Here is a 22,184-nt window from a genome sequence, read left to right as displayed (position 1 = left end):
CATACAATCTCCTCATAACATACATTCCCAAATTATTCTCGTTACACTTTTTAATCCACCAAGGCATTTACTTGCTTCTCTCAATATACATTCTACCTTCACCTCCCACTTTCCCTTTCCTGCTAAATTTGCACCCAAGTATCTAAAACTTTCCACTTCCTCTAGTCTCTCTCCCCTAATACTCACTTCCAGTCTTGCTACCACTTTCACCCCTTGTACATCTCATCACCTTACTTTTACCCACATTTATCTTTAACTTCATTCTTTCACACACCTTCCCAAACTCTGTCACTAACTTCCTTAATCCCTCCTCTGAGCCTGCTACAAGCACATTGTCGTCAGCAAACAACCTATCTTATCTCTCACTTTCCTCCATTTTCTTTAACCCTCTCCAATCCCTGACCCACTACCCTTGCATTCATCTCTTGCATCACCCCATTCATGTATAAATTGAACAGCCAAGGCAACAAAACACATCCCTGACAAAGTCCCATCTTTACCTCAAATCACTCGCTCTCCATTTCTAATCCTAACACAAGCTCTACTATATACATATACCAAGGCTTTTTCCCCCTTACAAGGGAGGTAGCCAAAAAGAAAAAGGCATAAAACCATTTCCACCCATTCCATCCCTAAAAGCACTCCACTCCCCTCCACCCTCCCTCTTATCTTGGCACCTCCTGGATGACGGGTCATCCCTGCACCTTGTCCACTGCCCTGGGTCAGAAGCAGTGTCGCAAGATACAGCACATCCACAGCAAGGCTGTTTCATTAAATCGATGACCCCCCTCTCCGTCCCCCCCTGCAGAAAAGGAGAAGATGGGAGAAATCCCTTCGGGCTGCATCAGATTTTTCTCACACATACTACCTCACTCCCCATCCCCCCACCCATTCCACCTCAAGCATCACAACATCATCCAAATACAACTATTCTCCATTCACCCCTGTCCTCTGTCCTCCCATCCTTCCTCAATAGACATCCCTCTTCCCCAAAGCCCCCTTCACCCCATCCATCCATCTCATCTTAGGACGTCCCCTCATGTTCACTCCCTCCACATCTGCTTTCCATACCTCTTTTACTAGTCTTTCTTCACTCATTCTTTCCATGTGTCCAAACCATCCTAATACTCTTTCATCAACCCTATCTCCCAACTCCCTTTCCACCCCTGTTCTCTTCCTCACCTCCTCATTTCTCACTCGATCCAGCCTAGTAACCCCCATCATACTTCTTAGACACCTCATCTCAAACACATTCAAACTCCTTCTCTCTTCCTCTCTTATGTTCCATGTTTCTGCCCCATACAGTGCTGTTGGCACAATCACTCCTTCATACAGTCTCCTCTTAGCATCCATTCCCAAATGTGTATTCCTCATTACACTCTTTAATCCACCAAGGCATTTACTTGCTTCACTCAATCTACATTCTACCTCTACCTCCACCTCCACCCTACCCTTTCCTGCCACATTTGCACCCAAGAATCTAAAGCTATCCACTTCTTCCAGTCGCTCTCCCTTAATGCTCACTTCCAGTCTGCTGCCACTTTCACTCCTTGTACATCTCATCACCTTACTTTTACCCACATTTATCTTCAACTTTCTTCTATCACACACTCTCCCAAACTCTGTCACCAACTTCCACAATCCTTCCTCTGATCCTGCTACGAGCACAGTATCGTCCACAAACAACAGCTAGCTCACCTCCCACTTTTCTCCATTTTCTTTAACCATCTCCAATCCCTGACCCACCACCCTTGCATTTACCTCTTGCACCACCCCATCCATGTACAAGTTGAACAGCCAGGGTGACATAACACATCCCTAATGAAGTCCCACCTTTACCTTGAACCACCCACTCTCTCCATTTCTAATCCTGACACATGCTCTACTACTCTCGTAAAACCTCTTGACAGCTCCTAGAAGCTTTCCTCCTATCCTGTATATCTGCAAAATCTTCCACAGTGCCTTCCTGTCTACCCTGACATAAGCCTTTTCCAGATCCATAAAAGCCCATAAAACATCCTTACCTTTTCCTATAGCTCTCTCACATATCTGTCTTAGCACAAAAATCTGATCTACACAACCTCTACCTGTCCTAAATCCACACTGTTCCTCACCAATTACTCCCTCTGTTCCTCTCCTAATCCTCTCAGTCAAGATCCTCCCATAAGCCTTCCCAACTACACTTAACAAGCTAATCCATCTGAAACTAGCACACCCACACTTGTCCCCTTTTCCCTTGTAAAGTGGAACTATACAGGCACTCTTCTAGTCCTCCAGCACTCTACCCTCTCTCCAGCAAACATTAAATAACCTCATCAGCCAGTCCACCATCACTGTACCTCCTTTTTTTAGACATTCTTCATGGCATCCATCCAGACTAGGTGCCTTACCTGCTCTCATCATCTTAACAACTGCCTTCACTTCATCCATTCTTATTTCTCCTCCATATTCAAAACTCATCACGCTCATTTTCTTAGAACTTTCCACTGCAACCATCATTCCCTCCCTATCCTTCACATTAACCCTTTCACTACGGGTCAAAATCTCGCGGGCACCATTAGCTGCCAGACGTATGATGTTTCGTCATAATACTCGCATCATTAAAAATAGTCACCGCTTATATCGATCGTTCTCTTTTTAACCCATGATTTTTGATAATCATAGAAAATGTGATGAAGACAGTTTAGAGAGTATGTCGTTACGCAGGGGCAGCTACAATAAATATAATCAAGACGCCGATATGGCAGCCTCGCGTAACCACTTGCTCCTCATACCGCCTACGTAAGTGGCACCGTATGGAAGAGGTTAAACAACTCCCTAAAAAACTCTGCCCATCTTCCCTTTACTGCCTTCTCTTCCATTCTCATCTCTCCATCTGCACCTTTTACCTTTTCTTCTCTACTTCATTTGCCTCCTCCTTCTCTTATTAATTTCTTTTCAAAACATCTTATTACTTGCAATATTTTCTATCATACTCTTACCCCATTTCACATCTGCTCTCTTCTTTGCCTCCTTTATCTTATGCTTGACCTCCTTTCTCTTTACTTTATGCCTCTCATATGATTCCCTTGTCCTAATTTGTAGCCAATGTATAAAAGCCTGCTTCTCTTTTACACCCTTCTTTGCTTCCTCACCGCACCACTCGCTACTCTTCCTTCTATTTCCTCCTGTCCTCCTTGTTCCACATACCATCTTTACACATCTTAAGACTCCCTCCTTGAACCATCCTCATTCCTCCTCCATTCCTAGTTCTCTTTCCTTCACTCCCACTCCTCTCTCAGCTTCTTATGCTCCTTCTCCTTTTTTTTCTCATTTCAGCAGTTCATTCTAAGTACCTCCCTATCTCCTGCCCTTTTCCTCTTTCTCCTCCTATCCTCCACTCTCAACTTACCTTCCACCAAAATATCATCTGGCATTCCCCCACTTTCTCCCCTCAGAACATGTACATCTTTAACTCTTCCTACTATACTCCTGGTTACCACTATATAGTCCATTTACGCTCTATCTACCACCCTTCCATCCACCACCCTTCCCATGTATACTTATGCTTGACTTTCTTCCGAAACACTGTATTTGCTATCATCAACTCTTTTGAGACACATCTCCACCATCAACTCTCCACTACAATTTTTTGTGGAACTCTATACTTCCCAATCACTCTGTCTATTGGTTCATTTCCTCCTAACATTAAGGTCTCCTAATACAACTACAGGGTCTAACAGATAAATCCGTACAATTTTTGAAGAGGTTTTAAGCACTTAAAAAGTAACATATGGCAATTCTGATTGTTTCCAGATACTTCCATTTGTCTAATGATTTAGCCAGTTGTATACTAGCACCGGTGCAATAAACATTAAGCAATGGAACAAGCCAAACGTTCAGCCATATGTGAACTTCGTTGCGCGGGTCACACGCCTAGCACCATAATAAGGATGCTAAAATACTCCAGACAAACTGTTTACGATGTTTGTAAACGTTTTGATGAGACCGGCGAAGACCAATGAGCTGCTCACAAGCCCAGAAGGGGCAGAATTCTAACACCTCGCGTTTTAGCCGGTCTCAAGAGAAGTGTCAATGCAAATCCAGCCTTACCATTATCGACATTGGCAAAGAAGAGAGGTGTCAGCACAATGACAATTCACAGAGCATTAAAGAAATTGGGATTAACCTCATTCTCACAAGGAAAAAGACATCTTTTGACACGAAAAATGAAAGAAATCCACTTGACCAGGTGCCAAAAGCTGTTGAACTGGATGAAGTCGAATGGCTCAGTCATCAAGTTTTTTTACGACGAGAAGATTTTCACGGTTGATGCGACTTTCAATAAGCGGAATGATCGCTGGATAGCCTCCTCATCCTCAGAGGTTCAACACAAGACAACGACGAAGAAACCAGCAAGTGTCATGGTGCTCTGTGTGGTGTCAGCTGAGGGGGACGTCTTCACTCACTTCTTCAACAACAAGGAGAAAGTCAATGCCGTTGTCTATTGCAAAGTTCTAGAAGAGAAAATAATACCCTGGATGAAAGATAAGGCTAGTGGCAACCAGTTTGTCTTCCAACAAGACTCGGTTCCAGCCCACACAGCGAAGAGGACCACCAACCTTCTCGAAGGGTCAAATGTGCAGTTCTGGAACAAAGAGTCGTGGCCCTCAAATTCGGCAGACCTAAACCCTTTAGATTATTATTTTTGGACGCGAATTGAGGCCAAGGCATGTGACAAGCCACACAGAAGTATAACAACCCTGAAGACAGACATCAAGAAGGCTGTGGGTTCATTATCAAAGTCTGAGATCATCAACGCTGTATCCAAGTTTCGTAAACGCGTTGAAAGCGTCATAACAGCTGAAGGTGGTTACATTGAATGAAATCATTGTTCTTATTGCCTTTTCTAAATATACTGAAAATTTCATAACTCTCTGTTTATTATAACCCGAGATATTAATCTTAAAACATGTGATAAGAAGTTGTACGGATTTATCTGTTAGACCCTGTACATTGACATTTCTTCCTAATCCCTCCATGCACTAATTTAAATCCATTCAAAATTCCTCCCTTTCCTCTACGCTCTTCTCACCACCAGGCCCCTACGCACTTACAAAACCCACATCTCCCTTAGTAGCTTCACCTTCATCCACATTAACCTTGAAGAAACCACCTTCCACTCCACTTGACACTTACCTATCTCTTCACTTACTAGTATAGCCACCCCTTCTCTCCTTCGTCCCCTCTTCACTCCTGAGAACCTCCCAGCTACACTCCCAAGCTCACACTCGCCCCTCTTTCATTTTAGTTTCACTCAAAGCCAACACATCCATCTTTCTTCTCCCAATCATACTGCCTATCTCTTCCCTTTTACTCTCATCAGTACCACATCCATGCAAATCAAAGGACCCAAACCTTAGGGTACTGGTTGGAAAACTCCTAGACCCTTTTATGCCTTTACTTTTTTTAGGAATGTCCCCTTTGGGGCTACAGGTAGCAGGATTCCCAGTCCTATTCCCATCCCATTTTTGTTGCCTCATCCACTCAAATGGGAAGAGTTGGTAGTAGCATTCTTTTTCTCCACCACAGGGTAGGCAAAAAAAGAAAATGAATATTCAGAGAAATGGTACAGGACAGTAACAAGGGGTTGGGGACAGCACAATGGAGGGAGTCACAGTATAATAAAAGTCATCATTTCTCTATGAACAGAGTCTTCCTCTATCACAGACAAAATGATGTGTGGCTCAGATCCGTAGAGCCGCCCTATATAGACCCTAAAGTATCAACTGCATGCTACTTTGCCACAATAACATGCAGGCAATACCCCAGATGGGGACAAACACACACAAATATATATATATAAATATATATATATATATATATATATATATATATATATATATATATATATATATATATATATATATATATATAGGACAGAAGATAGAGGTAAATGGAGAAGGGTTGTGTATAGATGATGCTGTGATACATGAGGGGGAGTGGGTGGGGGATGGGGGTGAGGAAGTATGTATGAGAAAAAATTTGACGCAGCCCAAAGGGATTTCTCCCTGTCTTCTCCTTTCCTGCATGGGGGGACGGAGAGGGGGGGGGTCGCCGAATTTATGAAGCGGCCTTGCTGTGGATGTGTTGTGTCTTGTGACAATGCTTCTGACCCAGGGCAGTGGACAGGATGCAGGGATGACCCGTCATCCAGGAGGTGCCAAGATAAGAGGGAGGGAGGAGGGTGGAGGGGAGTGGAATATATAGGAAATGGAATGGGTGGGAGTGGTTTCTATGCCTTTTTCTTTTTGGCTACCCCCCCCCCCCATGTAAGGGGAAAAAGCCTTTGGTATATGCATGTGTGTGTGTGTATATATATATATATATATATATATATATATATATATATCCATACATACAATAGCTGCCATAGGTTTGGACATGATGATGCTTACATCAATACTTATGCCACAAATTTGAAGTCCCTCACCCTCAATATCCCAAGCAAGCCAGATATTTTTTTGTATGCCAGGCAGCGAGACCAAGGTTGACTGCCATCAGGGCATGCAGTATTTCCAGGCTTGGTGCTGTTTTAGGTTCAACACAGGATTACCTCTCTGGATTTCCAAGCTTTGCCTTCGATTTTACATAAATTCTCAGTGGTTTGGCATCTGTGTTGCCAGCTGTGGATAGTGGATGTGAAATTGAATGTGACAAGATTGCTGCTATAGTGGATCTGTTTAAGGCAGGGCATTCTGTGAAGGAAATCTCTGATTTACAGGAGTTACAATGCATTCAGTGCAATGCTGGTTGTTAAGTTTCAAGGATGGTGGGGGGGGTATCACTACCTACCCCACATCAATGATGTGGCAGACCCAGGAAATTCACATCATACACTTTAAATGTTATTAAGTGTGAGATAGACTAGCCTCCTCGTAAATTTGCTAAACAAATTTAGCAGGAAAACCCTAGGTTATTAGATAGTGTGTCTCTTCGCTCAGTGCAATGCTTCCTTCTTGAAATGTAACAACCAACATTACAGTGAACAAATTTATATACACTATAGAAATGAGTGTTAATGTGATAAGAGAGGAGAAAAGGAACCATGAAAAGGATATTGTAGATAAATGCAAAGATCAACCCCGTCTGGGGTATTGGCTGCTTGTTATTGTGGCAGAGTAGCATGCAGTTGATACTTTAGGGTCTATATGAGGCGCCCCTACGGACCAGAGCCACACATCATTATGTCTGTGATAGAGGGAAACTCTGTACATAGAGAAATGATGACACTTTTATACTACGACTGCCCCTCCATTATGCTGTCCCCCAACCCCTTGTTACTGTCCTGTACCATTTCTCTGAATATTCATTTCTTTTTTTTTGCCTACCTACCCTGTGGTAGGGGCAAAAGAATACTGCCACCAAGTATTTCCACTTGAGTCGTAAAAGGCGACAAAAAAGGGATGGGGGATGGGATTAGGAGTCCTACTACCTGTAGCTCCAAAAGGGGATATTCCTAAAAAAGAAAGAAAAGGCATAAGAGGGTCTGGGAGCTTTCTAACCAGTACCCTAAGGTTTGGGTCTTTTAATGTGCGTGGATGTGGTACAGATGGGAGTAAAAGGGAAGAGATAGGCAGTATGTTTGTGAGAAGAAAGATGGATGTACTGGCTTTGAGTGAAACTAAAATGAAAGAATAGGGCAATTGTGAGTTTGGGAGTGTAGCTTGGAGGTACTCAGGAGTGAAGAGGGGGCAAGGGAGAGAAGGGGTGGCTATACTAGTAAGTGAAGAGATAAGTAAGCGGGTAGTGGAGCGGAAGGAGCTGTCATCAAGGTTGATGTGGATGAAGGTGAAGCTGGGAAAGGAGATATAGGTTTTTGTAAGTGCGTAGGGGCCTGGTAATGAAAAGAGCATAGAGGGGAGGCTTTTTTGGGTAGATATAAATGAGTGCATAAAGGGATTAGGGAGAAATGTCAATGTAGTTGTATTGGGAGACCTAAATGCTAGGGTAGGAAATGAACCAATTGATGGAGTGATTGGGAAGTATGGAGCTTCAGGTAAAAATTGCAGTGGAGAATTGATGGTGGAGATGTGTCTTGAAAGAGAGTTGATGATAGCAAATACAGTGTTTAAGAAGAAAGTCAAGCATAAGTACACATGGGAGAGGGTGGTGGATGGAAGGGTGGCAGATAGAGCGTTAATGGACTTTATAGTGGTGACCAGGAGTATGGTAGGAAGAGTTAAGGATGTACATGTTCTAAGGGGAGAGAGTGGGGGAATATCAGATCATTTTCTGGTGGAAGGTAAATTGAGAGTGGAGAATAGGTGGAGAAAGAGGAAAAGGGCAGAAGGTAGGGAGGTACTTAGAGTGAACTGCTTAAAAGAGGAAAAAAAAGAGAATGAATATAAGAAGAAGCTGAGAGGAGTGGGAGAGAGTAGAGGATAGAGTAGAACTAGGAGTGGAGGAGGAATGTAGATGGTTCAAGGAGGGAGTCATAAGGTGTGAAAAGATGGTGTGTGGAACAAAGAGAGCAGGAGGAAATAGAAGGAAGGGTAGTGAGTGGTGGGATGAGGAAGCAAAGGGTGTAAAAGAGAAGAAGCAGGCATTCATAGATTGGCTACAAATTAAGATGAGGGAATCGTATGAGAGGTACAAAGTAAAGAGAAAGGAAGCTAAGCATAAGATAAAGGAAGCAAAGAGGAGAGCAGATGTGAAATGGGGAAAGAGTATGACAGAAAATTTTGAAAGTAATAAAAAGATGATTTGGAAGGAGATTGAAAGAGGAAGAGGAGGTGAATCAAGTAGAGAAGAAAAGGTAAAAGGTGCAGATGGAGAGATGATAATGGAAGAGGAAGGCAGTGAGAGGAAGGTGGGCAGAGTATTTTAGGGAGTTGCTAAATGTGAAGGAGGATAGGGAGGGAAAGGTAGTTGCAGTAGGAAGTGTTAAGAAAATGAGAGTGATGAGTGAGGAAAATGGAGAAGAAATAGGGAAGGATGAAGTGGAAGCAGCCATTAAGATGATGAGAGCCGGTAAGGCACCTGGGTTAGATGGATGCCATGCAGAATTTATAAAGAAAGGAGGTACAGTTATGGTGGACTGGCTGGTGAGGTTACTTAATGTTTGCTGGAGAGAGGGTAGAGTGCCAGAGGACTGGAGGAGTGCCTGTATAGTTCCGCTTTACAAAGGAAAGGGGGACAAGTGTGAGTGTAGTAGTTACAGAGGGATCAGCTTGTTGAATGTAGTTTGGAAGGTTTATGTGAGGGTCTTGATTGAGAGGATTAGGAGAGGAACAGAGGGAGTAATTGGTGAGGAACAGTGTGGATTTAGGACAGGTAGGGGATGTGTAGATCAGATTTTTGTGGTAAGGCAGATATGTGAGAAAGCTATAGGAAAAGGTAAGGATGTTTTTTGAGCTTTTATGGATCTGGAAAAGGCTTACGACATGGTAGACAGGAAGGCACTGTGGGAGGTACTGCAGATATATGGGATAGGAGGAAAGCTGTCAGGAGCAGTCAAGAGTTTTTATGAGAGTAGTAGAGCTTGCGTTGGGATTAGAAATGGAGAGAGTGAATGGTTTGAGGTAAAGGTGGGACTTCTTCAGGGATGTGTTATGTCGCCATGGCTGTTCAATCTTTACATGGATGGGGTGGTGCGAGAGGTGAATGCAAGGGTAGTGGGTCAGGGGTTGGAGATGATTAAAGAAAATGGAGAAAAGTGGGAGGTGAGCCAGCTGTTGTTTGCTGATGACACTGCGCTTGTAGCAGGATCAGAGGAGGGATTGAGGAAGTTGGTGACAGAGTTTGAGAAGGTGTGTGAAAGAAGGAAGCTGAAGATAAATGTGGGGAAAAGTAAGGAAATGAGATGTACAAGGGGAGAGAGTGACAGTAGACTGGAAGTGAGCATTAAGGGTGAGAAACTGGAGGAAGTGGATAGTTTTAGATTCTTGGGTGCGAATGTGACAGGAAAGGGAGGAGTGGGGGTGGAGGTAGAATGTAGATTGAGAGAAGCGAGTAAATGCCTTGGTGGATTAAAGAGTGTAATGAGAAATAGACATTTGGGAATGGATGCTAAGAAGAGGTTATATGAAGGAGTGATTGTGCCAACAGCAATGTACTGGGCAGAAATATGGAACATGAGAGAGGAAGAGAGAAGGAGTTTGAATGTGTTTGAGATGAAATGTCTGAGAAGTATGATAGGCTAGATAGAGTGAGAAATGAGGAGGTGAGGAGGAGAACAGGGGTGGAAAGGGAGCTGGGAGATAGGGTTGATGAAAGAGTATTAGGATGGTTTGGACACATGGAAAGAATGAGTGAAGAAAGATTAGTAAAAGAAGTGTGGAAGGCGTAGGTGGAAGGAGTGAATATGAGGGGGCGTCCTAGGATGAGGTGGATGGATGTGGTGAAGGGGCTTTACAAAAGAGAGGAATGTCTGTTGAGGAAGGACGGGAGAGGACAGAAGATAGGGGTGAATGGAGAAGGGTTGTGTATAGATGAGGCTGTGATGCATGAGGGGGAGTGGGTGGGGGATGGGGGGTGAGGAAATATGTATGGAAAAAATTTGACGCAGCTCGAAGGGATTTCTCCCCGTCTTCTCCTTTTCTGCATGAGGGGATGGAGAGGGGGGGGTCATCGAATTTATGAAGCGGCCTTGCTGTGGATGTGCTGTGTCTTGCAACACTGCTTCTGACCCAGGGCAGTGGACAGAATGCAGCGATGACACATCATCCAGGAGGTGCCAAGATAAGAGGGAGGGAGGAGGGTGGAGGGGAGTGGAATATATGGGTAATGAAATGGGTGGGAGGGATTTCTGTGCCTTTTTCTTTTTGGCTACCCCCTGTGTAAGGGGGAAAAAGCCTTTGGTGTATGTATGTATGTATGTATGTATGTAAACTTAAAAACAAACAGGAATTGGTGAAACTACACCAAGGAAATATAGAATACACAGAATAATTAGAAATGGCCAAAGTCATGAACAATCACTTTAAATCTCTCTTCACTAGAGAGAAAATACAAAATTGGGACGAAGATGATAACAAGCAATCTCCCCACATGAGTGAGTTTACAACAACACAAAGAAATATCAGAACACCTATCAAAACTTGACATCAGAAAATCACATGGCCCGGATGGTATTGCAAACTTGATTCAAAAGGAATACAAAGAAGAACTAGTGGACAAAATACACAACATAATAAACAGCCCACTCAAAGAAGGAAAGATACCTAAAGACTGGAAAAATGCTAACATTGTACCAATATATAAAGGAGGAAACAAGGAAGAACCCACCAACTATAGGCCAGTATCACTAACAAGCACTATAGCCAAAATTTGTGAGAAAATCATCAAGAATAGATTGGTAAAACATCTGGAAGACAACAACATAATAAACCCAAGACAATTTGGGTTCAGACAAGGAAAATAATGCACCACAAACTTAATATGCTTCTACTCAAGACTAATAGACATAGTGCAAGAAAGAAATGGATGGGCTGATTATGCCTTCCTAGACTTGCAAAAAGCTTTTGACAAAGTACCACACAGAAAATTACTAAAAAAAAAAACTGGAACACATAGGAGGAAAACAAGGGAACCTACTAAGATAGATGGAGGACTTTCTGACTGGTAGAAAGATGAGGGTAGTGCTCAGAGAAAAATATTCAGATTGGAAAGAGGTGATCAGTGGAGTACTGCAAGGATCTATATTGGCACCAATAATGTTTGCTATTTATGTGAATGACATGGATGATGATGTGAATTGTTACATGAGCTTCTTTGCAGACGACGCCAAACTGTTAACCACTTCACTCTGGACTTAAATCTCGCGGGCAGCAGCCAATGCCAGCCGTACAACGTGTCGTAATAATACTCGCATCATAAAATATAGTCACCGCTTATATCGATCGTTCTCTCTTTCACCCGCGAATTTTGAAAACCACAGAGAATGGGATTCAGGGCATATATGGGAGAATGTAAAAACACAGGGGCGACTACAATAAATATAATCAAGACGCCGATATGGCAGCGTTGCGAATCCACTTGCTCCTCATGACGCCTACGTAGGCGGCACCGTATGGAAGGGGTTAAGGAAAGCAGAAACTGATAAGGACTGTGAAGCACTGCAAGAAGATCTGAATAGGGTATGGAACTGGAGTCAGAAATGGGAAGTGGACTTTAATACTAAGAAGTGTAGCATAATGGAGTTTGGAAAAAGCAAAAACAGAGTATCAGGAATATATACAATTGGAACCAAGATGGTAAAGAAGGTAGGATCTGAAAAAGATTTGGGGGTAATTATCACAAACAACTTGTCCTATGATAAACAGAATAGGAAAATTGTCGGGGAGACTTACAACTTGCTAAGATCAATGAAAGTGGCTTTTGCATACTCGGACGAAGACATGATAAAAAAAAATATTGGTTACATTGATAAGGCCTAGACTAGAGTATGTGGCGACATTGTGGTCACCCAGTACCAAAAAGAATACAAAGAAAATAGAAAGAATCCAGAGAGCAGCAACAAAAATGGCACCTGCACTTGCAAACCTATCATATGAGGAGAGATTGACTGAACTGGAGTTACCAATGCTGGAGCAAAGAAGAGAGAGAAGTTACTGACCATCTACATAATCATGAAGGGCACAGAGTTATTTGATAGAGAGGACTTACTTAACTGGGACAAGAGAAGCACAAGAGGACATGGAAAGAAAATAAAAAAACATAGCTACAGAAGAGAACTGAAGAAAAACAGTTTTCCACATAGAATATTGGACACTTGGAACAAACTGGATAATGAATAGTATGCGCAAAAACCATTCATGAGTTTAAAAGCAAACTAGACACTGCGAGATACAAAGGCGAGACACCACAGGCATAGCTCCCCTTCCCGCAAAATACAACTAGGTAAATGCTGTAACTCCCAGATTTTCAGAGATTTCCTTCCCAGAATGCTTTGCCATATGTATATATATATATATATATATATATATATATATATATATATATATATATATATATATATATATATATATATATATATATATATACATATATATATGTGGGTTCCTGTGTGTTATAGATATATATATATATATATATTATACATATATATATATATTTCTAGGGCACAGGTTCTCACAGAGACAATTTTGGTTCAAATCAACTGCACTAATAGATTGAACTATTTTCAGTTGTATCTTCTTAAGTTTAAGGAAGGACTTCCTATCAACTTCATTCAGCTTATGAACGAAATCATCCATGGTGAATGTGAAAAGAAAGGCGCTGGTGAATGCCGATGGTTTCTAGGATGTGTAACAGCATGTAAAAAACTGTTCACCATGGATGATTTCGTTCATAAGCTGAATGAAGTTGATAGGAAGTCCTTCCTTAAACTTAAGAAGATACAACTGAAAATAGTTAAATCTATTAGCGCAGTTGATTTTAATCAAAATATATATAAATATATATATATATATATATATATATATACACACAGGTAAACGTCGACCTACGATGGCCGCGACTTACGACTGTTCGACTTTACGATGACGACGACGACGACGATATGATAATTTAACCCCTTCCATACGGTGCCGCACACGTAGGCGTCATGAGGAGCAAGTGGATTCGCGACGCTGCCATATCGGCGTCTTGATTATATTTATTGTAGTCACCCCTGTGTTTTTACATTCTCTCAAATGTGCCCTAAATCCCATTCTCTGTGGTTTTCAAAATTCGCGGGTGAAAGAGAGAACGATCGATATAAGCGGTGACTATATTTTATGATGCGAGTATTATTACGTCACGTCGTACGGCTGGCATTGGCTGCTGCCCGCGAGATTTAAGTTCCGTTCTGAAAATACATATTATAGTGTTTGAATATGGTAAAAAGGATAAAAATAATTAAATAAACTACTGTACATGTTTAATAGGCTATATTCAGTATCTCTGGTGGTTAATATACAGGTAGGCTAGGTACAGTGACCACGGAACAGAGTGGGGATCGACTTACGATGAGATCGTCTTACGATGGCTCTATCGAAACCTAATGCCATCGTAAGTCGACGTTTACCTGTATATATATATATAAATAACAAATTCCAAACTTAATGAGTAAAGGGAATTGAAATAAAGGTTAAATGTGAAAATGAAAAGGTGATCAATGATACTACCAATAGTGAGAACCCATAAAAAGAGGTAAATAACAAAATACAGGCAATGTCTGAAAGAATTGAAGAAAACTTAGGTAAGGAAAATTTGCAGAAGATTAAGAAATGGAATGAAAACAGAGAAAATGAAGAGATAGCTTTTAAAGAAATAGTACAACAGATGCAGGAAAATGCAAAGGACATAATTATTCAAGTAATCAAAGAAAAAGCAAATTGGGTCAGATACAGTGGGTAGAAAAAAGTGTATTGTGGTATATGGATTAATGGAAAAACATGGTCTGGTGAGGTACACGAGAGAAAAAAGCAGAAGATGTAGCAATAACAATTGGGTGAGGATGGTAATGGGTGGGACTGAAATTATCCTTTTTGACTTAGCTTACCACACTCGTTAGGGGGGGGAAGCCCTTTGTACAGTACTGCCTCTCATTAACGGACTAAAAGGGGGGTAACGGTGTCCGTTGATGTGAATAATCTGTTGATTTGGAGTGGTTTTTGGGTGATTGCATAATAGTGATTGCACAGCACTAAACAACAGCACCAAAAATACTGAAAACATAGCAAAAACACCGCAAACACAGCTAATTAACATCCATTAATAAGAGGTCAATCTGTATATATATTGATACACGTATATATAGATTATTAATGATAATTGATCCTATGTTGTGGAGTGGTTCTTATATTTTTTTCCCATTGGTCATTTCATGTTTTATAAAATGTATAGCCATGATTTGTTTCAACAGGTAAGGTTGGACGTAGGCAGTAACTCAAGTTCATTTACTGTCGCAATGAAAGAGGTTGCACGTGCAAGATTGAAGGATCTTATGGATACATTGAGATGCAGGCCTGGTGCTCAGCAGAAGATGCCTTCCCATATCTATATGGTAGGTATTTTTAACAGATTGGAGATTTGTAATTAATATGATTAATCATGCTGTAAGATTGCATTCATATACACAAATAACTGGAGCTGTAACCAGCACAAGACAACATTCAGATATCTAAACATAAACACACTCTAAACAAACTACGGATAAAATTAAATGGAGTTGCAAATAAGCTCGTAGAACTGCTGCACTTCCTGTACAAACACTACATGCTTGTTGCACATATACAAGAAACAAAAATGACACCTCAAGTTTGTTACCTTGTTTAGAAAATACACAACTAGGACTGATTATGCAATCTTTTGAATTGAAAAGTCCACCTGTCGTAAACAAGCTATATAAATTGTTAGTTCAACCACATTTGGAATATGCTGTTTTTGTGTATGGTCACTGAATCTCATTAAAGACATTGACAGATTGGAAAAATGCGGTGGGAAGCCACAAAACTAATTCCAAATATTGGAAATTAATCATACAAAAATTGAGTAAAACATATGAATTTAGTTTCCTGAAAATAGTGTATACAGGAGTCCCTCAAATAACGCGGGGGTTAGGTTCCTGAAATTGCCGTGTATGACCAAATCCACGTATGCTGACATTCCATATTAAATACCAAAAACCATTGTATGTGTGTGTGTGTGTATTTACCTAGCTGTATTTTACGGGAAGGGGAGCTATGCTCGTGGTGTCCCGTCTTCATATCTCATTTTATCTAAACTATTTTTAAATTCATGTATTGTTTTTGCACACACTACTTTCTCATCTAACTTGTTCCAACTGTCTATTACTCTGTGAGGAAAGCTGTTCTTTTTCAGATATCTTCTATAGCTCTCTTTCTTGATTTTCTTTTCGTGTCCTCTTGTATTTCTATCATCCCATTCTATTAGATCCTCTCTATCAATAATTTCTATGCCTTTCATGATTCTGTAAATAGCTATCAAATCTCCTCTCTCTCTTCTTTGCTCTAGTGTCTGTAGCTCAAGTTTTGCTAGTCTCTCTTCATATGATAGTTTTGAGAGTGTTGGTGCCAACTTGTAATTGCTCTTTGTATTCTTTCAAGTTTTTTTTATACATTTTTTGTACTTGGTGACCACATCGTTGCTGCATATTCCAATCTTGGTCTTATCAGAGTGATTAGTATTTTCTTCACCATTTCTTCATCCAGGTATGTAAATGCCACTTTGATTGTTCATATTAAATTATAAGTTTCACCAAAAATCTTATTTTTTTATCAGGTGACATATTATTCATAACAATGACTCCCAGGTCCTTGTCATTATCAACATTTTTTATACCTTCTCCTAATTTATATGATCCTGTTATTCTGTTTTTGCTTTTTCCAAATTCCATTATACTACACTTTTTAGTATTGAACTCCATCTCCCACTTCCTACTCCATTCCCAGACTTTATTTAGATCACTCTGTAGTGATTCACAATCTTCTTCCGTGTTCACTTTTTTTTAATAGTTTTGCATCATCTGCAAAGAAGCTCATATAACTTTCAATTTCTTCATCCATATCATTAATATATAAAGCAAACATTATTGGGGCCAGAACTGTTCCTTGTGGAACACCACTTATTACTTCATCCCAATTTGAGTGTTTCTCTTATCACTATTCTTATTTTTCTTTCTTGCAAAAAGTCTTCCATCCATTTAAGCAGTTTGCCCTGTATTCCTCCTTCAGTTTCTGACTTAAGCAACTTCTTATGGGGTACATACATACATATACCAAGGCTTTTTCCCCCTTACAAGGGGTGTAGCCAAAAAGAAAAAGGCATAAAATCACTCCCACCAATTCCATCCCTGAATACACTCCACACCCCTCCACCCTCCCTCTTATCTTAGCACCTCCTGAATGATGGGTCATCCCTGCACCTTGTCCACTGCCCTGGGTCAGAAGCAGTGTCGCAAGACACAGCACATCCACAGCAAGGCCGCTTCATTAAATCGGCGACCCCCCCCCCCTCTCCGTCCCCCCATTGCATAAAATGAGAGGACAGGGAGAAATCCCTTCAGGCTGCGTGAAATATTGCTCATACATACTACCTCACCCCCCATCCCCCTGCTCATTCCACCTCATGAAATCACATCATCCATATACAACCATTCTCCATTCACCCCTGTCTTCTATCCTCTCCCGTCCTTCCTCAACAGACATTCCCCTCTTCCCCAAGGCCCCCAACCTTCAGGGGACCCCCCCCCCCCCCCGCCCAAAATCTTTTTTTCTGAAGGATCTTGCTGATTTTTTCTGTGTGATATCTAGGTCTGAGGAAACCTTCACAGCTTGAGTTTTATTCAGATCTGACCAGTAGTTTTGTTTTGTTTTTGTTTTTTAATGAAAAATGTAAAAAATACCATATTTTGGGGTTTCAAATCCTATCTCCTCTTACAATTCTTATTTGATGTCTTTCATTTTATAGCAAATGAATCTTCTACATATATAGAAAAACAAAATAGAAAGCTTTTTTTAATATCTTTGTTCAATGCCGAGGGAAAAAATATAATTAAAAAAAATTGACTTTGACACGTTATTAAAAATATTCTATTTAATATATGCAAAAAAAAATCTCTATTTCATTTTTTGTCATTTATCTAGCTATCAATAGAGACCTCATATGAAAAGATTGGTTGAAAATTGAGGGAGGAGATAGACTTTGTGTATAAAAAACTTACATTTTTCAGAAACGAGCGTTAGTTTTTTTCTTAGTTTGACTAAATTTTACATTCATGAACCTCCTAAGAACCATTGAAAACAGGTTTCATTGTATTTTCATGATGATTTTGCATCTTTCAAGTAACTCAGGCACTTTGTCCCCTCCTACAGTGTTGGATATTATTCACCCAAAGTGAGGGTCTCATAAAGCGCCACCTTACTCTTTGTCGCAAAGTTTGAGTTATTGGTCTAGAATGACCCAGCAAGGTAGTCTGATTGCTGGGATTCAGCTCTATTTCTTTTCTTAGATTTCCTTTCTGGTGTTGGAACAGGCTCCTTCCTCCATCATTTTCTCATAGTGTTCCGTCTGTTTCTTATAAAGGTACTTCGTGTACCTAAAATACTTGCCCTTGCTATTCTATTCAGTCCTGAGTTTCCCATGCTGTTTATGAGTGACTCATACACCATAGCTGAGGATATGGGTGAAGATGGGGAGGGAACTGCTGGAGGGAGTACTGGTGGTGGTGGCGGAGGTGGTGATAATAAGGTTGATGCTGGGGGTCTTTCTTTCTCCCCTTTCGTTACTAATGTAGACGTTCTTGTCTTCTGCAAGTGTGCCTTTTGATTGGAAAGCTTAGGCATGGCTAATATCTTCAAACTTCTCTTCACTGAAAAATAGATGCGAATTTCACACGGCAAATTAGTGAACATGGCAAGCTAGCGTATGCCACTGGCTATCGAGCGGGCCTTTTCCTCATACCACACACTCACGTGCATGCCAGACGTAAGAGAAAACTTTGTAAGTGCATCAACCAAAAAAAAAAAATAGAGTAAAAAAGGTGTTTTTATGGTCAAAACGAATGTAAACAATAGTCGTGCGTAGCACGCGGCTGCCGGGGGGAGGGAGAGTAGGCCCTTTAAACCCTTTAAAAATGGCGGTATGATAAAAATCTTTTAACAGTGTCTACAGCGACCGCTCTACTATGTGTTTATGCAATAAAAAAAAATTGATTTTTTTTTTTTTTTTTTTTTTTTCGTAAATCTGGGGCAGGGGGTCCCCTTCACCCCATCCATCCACCTCATCCTAGGACGTCCCCTCATGTTCACTCCCTCCACATCTGCCTTCCACACCTCTTTTAATAGTCTTTCTTCACTCATTCTTTCCATGCGTCCAAACCATCCTAATATTCTTTCATCAACCCTATCTCCCAGCTCCTTTTCCACCCCTGTTCTCCTCCTCACCTCCTCATTTCTCACTCTATCCAGCCTAGTAACCCCCATCATACTTCTCAGACACCTCATCTCAAACACATTCAAACTCCTTCTCTCTTCTTCTCTTATGTTCCATGTTTCTGCCCCATACAGTGCTGTTGGCACAATCACTCCTTCATACAGTCTCCTCTTCGCATCCATTCCCAAATGTGTATTCCTCATTACACTCTTTAATCCACCAAGGCATTTGCTCACTTCTCTCAATCTACCAGGGTTCCCATGGTCCTTGAAAATTCTGGAAAGTCCTGGAAAAAAAAGTGATCCTGGAAAGTCATGGAAAAGTCCTGAAATTCTGCCAAAAATCAAGTGGTCCTGGAATTAGGACAACCAGCTAAAAAAGTCATTGAAAGTCCTTGAATTCAGTGTTGCATGGATGTTGGTTGTGCTCAATATTCTACAGTGTGCAGTGTCTGACATAGCAAACATGGGAGTTTCCACTCTGAGAAGTCACATGAAAAGCAACTTGCATAACAGTATCAGCCAGTCATGGCAAAACCCATCAGCAATCCGCAACTTCTTTGGAAAGAAGCAAGATGAAAAGGCAGATGATGCTGCAGCCAATGTCACCTCCAGTGCACCAGTTGCTAGTACAAGTACAGCTCCACAAAGATCAGAGGTTGCAGCTGCTGTGTCAGATGCTGCCCTCCACGCAGAGGTTCTCTGGGGTCTGAAGCTTGTTATAAGCAACTACTCATTTAATTCATCATCCGATGTGGGCATGTTGTTCCCAAGAATGTTTCCGGACAGCCAAATTGCTAAAACTATCTCATGTGGTGCTACAAAGTGTGCTTATCTAGTTTGTTTTGGCCTGTCTCCATATTTCCATGATGAGTGCATGAACCCTGTTTCACAGAATGAACAAATGGACTTCATAGTCCGTTACTGGGACAATGATTCTGGTCAGGTCAGTGTAAGGTACTTTGGGTCACAGTTCTTGGGGCATGCTCGAGTAAGCGACCTACTCAACAACTTCAAGGAAGGGACACAACAACTAGATCCCAAGTGTCTGCTTCAGGTGTCAATGGATGGACCTAACGTCAATTGGAAATTTTTCAATGACCTGCAACAGGAGCGCAAAACACAGGATCTCCCAGAACTTCTGAACATCGGAAGCTGTGGACTCCACACTGTCCACGGAAGCTTGCAGAAAGGGGCCAATGAGACTGGATGGAAGATTGGAAACCTGCTAAGGTCTCTGTGGCAGCTCTTCCATGATACCCCGCAAGAAGAGAGGATTTCACCACTATCACAGGGAGCAAGCTGTACCCATTGCAATTTTGCCAGCACAGATGGGTTGAGGATGCAAAGGTTGCAGAGTGTGCATTGCAGATGTGGCCCAACGTGGAGAAATTTGTGGCATCCTTCAAAGACCCCAAGAGGGCCCCTAGCACTGCCTCATTTGCATCAGTGAAAGCTGGCTGTGAGGACCCACTCTCCGTCGCAAAGCTACAATTCTTCATCTCTGTAGCTAAACAACTCCAGCCATTCCTTCAGAGGTTTCAAACAGATGCACCCATGGCACCGTTCTTGGGACAGAAGCTAAAGGAAGTGGTTGTTGCGCTCGTGGGACGTTTCATCAAAAAAGAAGTTCTGGACAAAGCAGACACCATGCAGAAACTGGCCAACCTGGACCCCAAGGAATAGAAGAACCAGATGCTGCCAAAACTTGTAGATCTGGGATTTGCTGCTCAAGAGTCTGTGAAGAAAGCTGCTGAGAAGAAACTGGTCAGTGATTTGAAGGTCCTGGCATTCAAGAATGAGTGTGTGACACTGCTATCAGAGCTCACATCCAAAATGTTGGACAAGAGTCCCTTGAAACTGTCCTTGGTTCGATATCTCTCTGCACTGGCTCCAGATAAACTAGTTGCTCCTACAGATGCGGCGACGAAGTTCCAGAAAATCCTCCAGATGCTTCTGAATGCCAACAGGCTGTCCGGGGAAGAGTGCGATGAGCTCCTTGCTCAGTACAAGGCGTTTGGCAGTGAGATGAGGCAGGAACATGCAGCAGATTTCAAGAACTTCACCCCAGATAGTGAGAGGCTGGACATATTTCTGGGCCAGTACTTTAAAGACCACAAGTACAGCAAGCTCTGGTCAGTTTTCAAGATGCTTCTCACAGTCTCCCATGGTCAGGCATCAGTAGAAAGGGGTTATTCTGTGAACAAGGACCTCCTGGTTCAGAACATGCAGGAGATGACTATTGTAACTCTTCGTACAGTCTATGACAGTATCCAAGCCACGGGCCAGCACTTCACTGAGTTACCCTTCACTCCCAGACTGAAAAGGCATGTCAGGGCATCGAGGATGAGATACCAACAGTACCTCGCGGATCAGAAGAAGTCACAGACAGATAATGAGAAATCCTCAAAGAGAAAGGCACTACAAGAGGATATCCAGTCGGCAGAGAAAAAGAGGAAGCTCTTGAAAGATAGTATGGAGTCAATGACCAAGGAAGCAGACCAGCTGGCAAAGAAGGCAGAAACAGAGCATGACTTCACTTTGCTGGCTAGGTCCAATGCTTTCAGACTGACAGTTTCTGAGAAGGCGGATGAAAATCTCAAACTGGAAAAGAAACTACAAGACCTCAAGCAGAAACTGAAATCAATGGAGTGACTATTTTCAAGAAAGAGCAAAGAATGAATTATACCTGATACTCTGATATATATATATATATATATTGTAATCTAACAGAGGAAGACTGCATAGTGTAATAAAGTGGGTGGAATCGGCTGGCTGTAAGGGGTGGAGGAGGCCAGAAAGATCAGTTTGTATTTGAAAATTGTTTCAGATATTCCGCTCAAAGTCCTGGAAATTTGATGATTTTTATCCTGGAATATCCTGGAAAAGTCCTGGAATTTAGTTTTCAATTTTCTACCTCTACTTTCACTCCACCTTTCCCTGCCACATTTGCACCCAAGTATCTAAAACTATCCACTTCCTCCAGTCGCTCTCCCTTAATGCTCACTTCCAGTCTACTGCCACTTTCACCCCTTGTACATCTCATCACCTTACTTTTACCCACATTTATCTTTAGCTTTCTTCTATCACATACTCTCCCAAACTCTGTCACCAACTTCCTCAATCCCTCCTCCGATCCTGCCACAAGCGCAGTGTCGTCCGCAAACAACAGCTGGCTCACCTCCCACTTTTCTCCATTTTCTTTAACTTCCAGTCTACTGCCACTTTCACCCCTTGTACATCTCATCACCTTACTTTTACCCA

The 22,184-nt window shown here is 41.6% G+C and overlaps 1 protein-coding gene across 1 annotated transcript in view; it reads left to right on the top strand.

Annotated features, from left to right (window-relative positions):
- Window positions 1-22,184, top strand: part of LOC143030931 (protein argonaute-2-like) — a 238,563-nt gene that overhangs the window by 20,392 nt on the left and 195,987 nt on the right. Inside the window, exon 4 of the mRNA XM_076194202.1 lies at window positions 14,891-15,031. Within this exon, the coding sequence (XP_076050317.1) occupies window positions 14,891-15,031 (141 nt within the window). The remainder of the gene's footprint in view (window positions 1-14,890; window positions 15,032-22,184) is intronic.

The sequence above is a fragment of the Oratosquilla oratoria genome, chromosome 12, assembly GCF_046742065.1.
Source record: "Oratosquilla oratoria isolate Oo_2021 chromosome 12, ASM4674206v1, whole genome shotgun sequence".
Taxonomy (NCBI): Eukaryota; Metazoa; Arthropoda; class Malacostraca; order Stomatopoda; family Squillidae; genus Oratosquilla; species Oratosquilla oratoria.
The sequence above is the reverse complement of the archived record's forward strand: the minus strand, read 5'-3'. Positions and strand labels throughout refer to the sequence as shown.